Source organism: Octopus bimaculoides, chromosome 4 (genome assembly GCF_001194135.2).
Source record: "Octopus bimaculoides isolate UCB-OBI-ISO-001 chromosome 4, ASM119413v2, whole genome shotgun sequence".
NCBI lineage: Eukaryota > Metazoa > Mollusca > Cephalopoda > Octopoda > Octopodidae > Octopus > Octopus bimaculoides.
In genome coordinates this window covers 92,788,472-92,792,843 of record NC_068984.1, presented here as the reverse complement: position 1 = coordinate 92,792,843, position 4,372 = coordinate 92,788,472, and the positions used below count along the sequence as shown (strand labels likewise).

The 4,372-nt window shown below is 33.3% G+C and overlaps 2 protein-coding genes across 2 annotated transcripts in view; one reads left to right on the top strand and one right to left on the bottom strand.

The window, feature by feature from the left end:
• The window catches only part of LOC106878195 (osteoclast-stimulating factor 1), a 69,483-nt gene that overhangs the window by 26,128 nt on the left and 38,983 nt on the right, over positions 1–4,372 (bottom strand). The window contains exon 4 of the mRNA XM_052967259.1: positions 1,974–2,065. Coding sequence (XP_052823219.1) covers positions 1,974–2,065 — 92 coding nt within the window. The remainder of the gene's footprint in view (positions 1–1,973; positions 2,066–4,372) is intronic.
• Positions 1–4,372, top strand: part of LOC106876361 (divergent protein kinase domain 2A) — a 106,789-nt gene that overhangs the window by 99,470 nt on the left and 2,947 nt on the right. The window lies entirely within an intron of this gene.

Sequence of the window (4,372 nt, the reverse complement as noted above, 5' to 3'; positions counted from 1 at the left end):
AGGATGACTTCTCTTTGCAAATACAGACAGGACACAGATGTGTGTCAATAGCCAGCTGGAGGAGATGTTCTCCTGGGGCTAAAAGCAACAGTAACATCCACCCTTAGGGGTCAGCCGCATTTAAGTAGCAAATATACTTCACCTTATATATATATATATACATATACTTGTGCACACACACACACACCTATCTCCATCTCAGAATTGCAAATCTACAGAACACTCCTGCCACATTTTCTCAATAGACAACATACAGAAATTGCTATTGATCAATAACTGCTCCTTATTTTTGCAGCCTATGGTTAATGAGTTGTTTATAAGCATAGATTAATTAAAGTTGCACTTGATGAACTTGGAAAATGTTATGCGATAGAAAATGTCAAAAACTGGATGACTATTTTAAAATCCCAAAACACAACAGTAAAAATGGTAAAACAAAAGTGCAGAGTGATTACAAGTGGCAAAATATCCTTGAGTTACATAGGAAATGGATCCAGCTAAATATGTGGGAAAAGCATCAGAGGGAACTCTAAACTTTATAGTTACAAAAAATATTATGCACATAGGCAACTGACAAAAACCAAGATTCAGATGTTCTATATAAGGGTGCCTATGAAAGGGATTCCATAAAATGCTCAGATTTCCTGACAGAGGCAAGCAATATATAGTTCCTACTTACTAGGTAACATAATTTGTGTTTAAGATGATTACAACATGACAATGATTAGAAAAAGTACAAAAATTTGTTTCTTCTCATAAACTTTTCATCCTGATGTGTTAGGAAAGGGACTTGATATCAGGAAACATGCAGTCAGTTTATGACAATAGACACCATTTAAAACTTTCAGTCATTGCATTAATGGCAAAAATTATAGGGGCTAGTATTCATTATCCAGAGGAATGAATAGTCCTCTATATTAATGTGCTTGTATTCAGTGTTATCCCTTATTACCTTTAAACTAGTGATTAGTATAGTCAGAGTTGGATGCATTAAACATGCAGCTTTAGGTTTATAATCTTAGTTATCACATACACATTCATTTTCTTATATTTCCTTTATATATGCAATAGCGGTGTGTGTGTGTTTTCTGCTATTCTTTTTATTGTCTCAATTGCATATTTTTTTGTCTCAACACTTTTTTTATACCTTCTCTCACATTTTCTCACTCTTTCTACTAGCTTCTGCTTCTCTTAATCACTTCTACAGTTGTTATAAACAGGTAGATGGGTATGGCTCCATCTTGTTTTGTATAGGATGCTAATCTATCTCATATAATATTCCCAGATGATATCTATTTTCAAGTGAACTACACTACTTAATGCCCATATAAAACACAAAACCTTCATAGATTCAAGCTTACAACCTTTGAACTAACACCATAGCTAAACAGCCACTTTGCGTTTTAGCAAAGGAATATTGATAAAACTATTTTAATATAAGCAGAAGCAACAGCAATGATCAAAATAAACATTTGTACATTTGTTGTTAAAAAATTCCTCTACACTAGAATTATGCAACAAAACCTTTCACATTCAGTGTACAAAAATAGGTTAAAAATAAATGTAGACATCATTACTTTGATGAAACTAAATTGTTTCTAAATTGTCTATAAATTAGTGAATTACTATGCACACCAGAACTACCATCCTTTTAACACATAAGTTTGGTTAGAGGATTCAATGCTTCAACCTCTATCTCACAGATCACACCTACACAAATGCATGTAAAATTATGACTTGGCAAAATTATATTACATCTCCTTGCTACATGTTTGTAATTGTAAAATATCACTTCCACTTTCAGAGTTGACGAACAATCAAACATTGTGACAAAATTTTTGTAGTTGCCAAAGAACAAAAAATAAATTTCATGTACTGATGTATTGTAAAAACATAATTTGAATAGTGATATGCAAGATATTAAATTACCATTCATTTGAAACATTTGAAACATTATATAATATCCAACTTACACCATTTGCTATGCATTCTGTGAGAAAGCTCAAATTTCCTCGTCGAGCAGCTTCATGTAATGGAAAATCAAGAGCCTGTGTATTTTCTTCAACTGGAAAAATTTAAAATTATTTTAAAGATATTTCTTTGAAGTTAATTCACAAATTCTTTAACACAATTTGGCTGCAAGAGAAATCTAAAATTTAAATAAGAACTGGGAAGCTAGGCAGCAGAAAAGTAACACTTAAAATTTCATATGAACTGCATATGCTGGTACTACCAGCAACATGAAAAGATAATGGTTTTCCTTGGTGATACAATTTACAAGTTCCTGGACTTTAATAGCCTAACAAGGGCTCAGAATAGAGTTAATAATATCACCAGAATTTGAATGAAAACTGAATGAGTAAAGAAATTTAGGAAACTTACTTTCTCTGGAAACAAGGATATTCTTATTGTATCAGAGTTTATTATTATTAAAAGAGGAAACGTCCTTAACCCTCTTGTTACCAACCCAGCTATGGCTGTCCAAGAATTTTTTTGGCTTATGTTACTGATTTGCCTGAAAACAGCTGAAGTAACAAAGTTATTTAAATGAGAATTTCAGGGCAAATCTTGTTAGTACATTCATGAAAACACATGGTTTTACAACATAAACATACAGTATCCAACATAATTTGGCATGATCTCTATCAATTTTTGGAGATTTTTTCCCCACATGTTTTCTACATCAATTTTTTGAAAATTTTTATTGCTGATGAAAAATGGACACCAGTTTCAAGTTGTCAAGTAGTGAATAAGAATTTGAAGGATTTTTGACTGAAGACATGGAAAAATCAAGCAAAATAAACAGTGAATACAAAAACCACATGGTGTGTGATCATAAGTCAGACATTTCTACTTCCATAAGTCAAACCAGTGATTCCAAAGCTAACTCAAGACAGCAACTGAGAAAATGGATTTGTACCTGAATGGAGTAAAAGTTTAAAAACTGTTTTCCTTACTGGTTTTTCTGAAGAGACTGGACCTAGTTACAGTCTTTCTCAACAAAAACCATTAGACTATATTTTTTATTACTTTTGTCTCTTTGTTTGAAATAATTGCTGCAGAAACAAACCATTATGGAGAATATATAAAAAAAGAGATAAAAAAGATAATTTGTGGTCTCTCATTTGCTTAGACAAAATCTGAGCATTTTTTGTAATCAATATAATTATGAGTATAAGAAAATTACCCAGAATAATAAACTACTAGAGCAGCAACAGACCTTTTAGAGATCAGTACATTTCCAGTATTATGACATGGACAAGATTTATAAAATTATCACAGTAACTACATGTAAGAGGCACTAGCAGTACATCAGTATGTGGAGAACTAAATTTTGATCCCTTAATTAAAATAAGACTTCTCATCGACTGCATTCAAAATGCATATAAAACATTGTACAAACATATCCATCAATGAGGGTTTGATGAGATATAAAGGTCAAGTATGCTTCTGACAGTACATGCCTGGAAAATCCACAAAATGGGGGACCAAAGTTTGGAAGATTTGTGAAGTCAATACTGGGTACTGCTAGGGATTCAATTTTAATATGGGGAAAAGGGACAATATTGTAAGCCAGCATGGCCTAGGGTATGATGTGGCTTGGAATTTATCATTCCCATACCATAACCAGAGCAGTGGATTTAGAAGTTGTGACAAAATGTGCTACAGAATTTGCAAGTAGGAAAGGGATGCTATTGGAAATAAGATAAGCAAATTATTTTTTTAAAAAGAGGTGAAATAATCCAATGGCAGAAAGGAAATTTGCTAGCAAATCAATTTCTATCTACCTGTTTGTAACTACATGTGAATGAAAATGGCACCCCATTTGTGAACCTTGATTATAACAAGTACATGGGTGATGGAGATTCATTTGAGTCAAATGATCAGCTTTTACCTGATTGGGAGACCAGGTAATAAATGGTGGCGATATCTGGTTTGGTATGTAGTAAATATGAGTATTGTTAATGCATTTATGCAATATCCGAAATCAGGAAGGGCTCAAAAGTGATGCAACCATTTGCAATTCTGAGTAGATGTAGCAACACAGTTGAGGATTGGTTTTTTCCATCCCAAAAGTAATTATTGAGAGAAAAACTTAAGCCTGCCAGAGAGACAGCCCTCTGAATTCAGCTGATCTTCATAAATTAGGGGGCTGCAAAAGGCAGTGCCATGAACGTCTTCATCAAAAAGGAAACCTCCCAATAGACAAGCAGTTGAAACAACTTTCCAATGTGCATTCTACAAGGCTGCATTATGTAGAGTGGGGTGCTTTACAAGTTTCCATGCTACAGATATTATGTGAATTGTGTGTGTGTGTGTGTGTATATACACACACACACACACACACACACACACACACACACACACACAC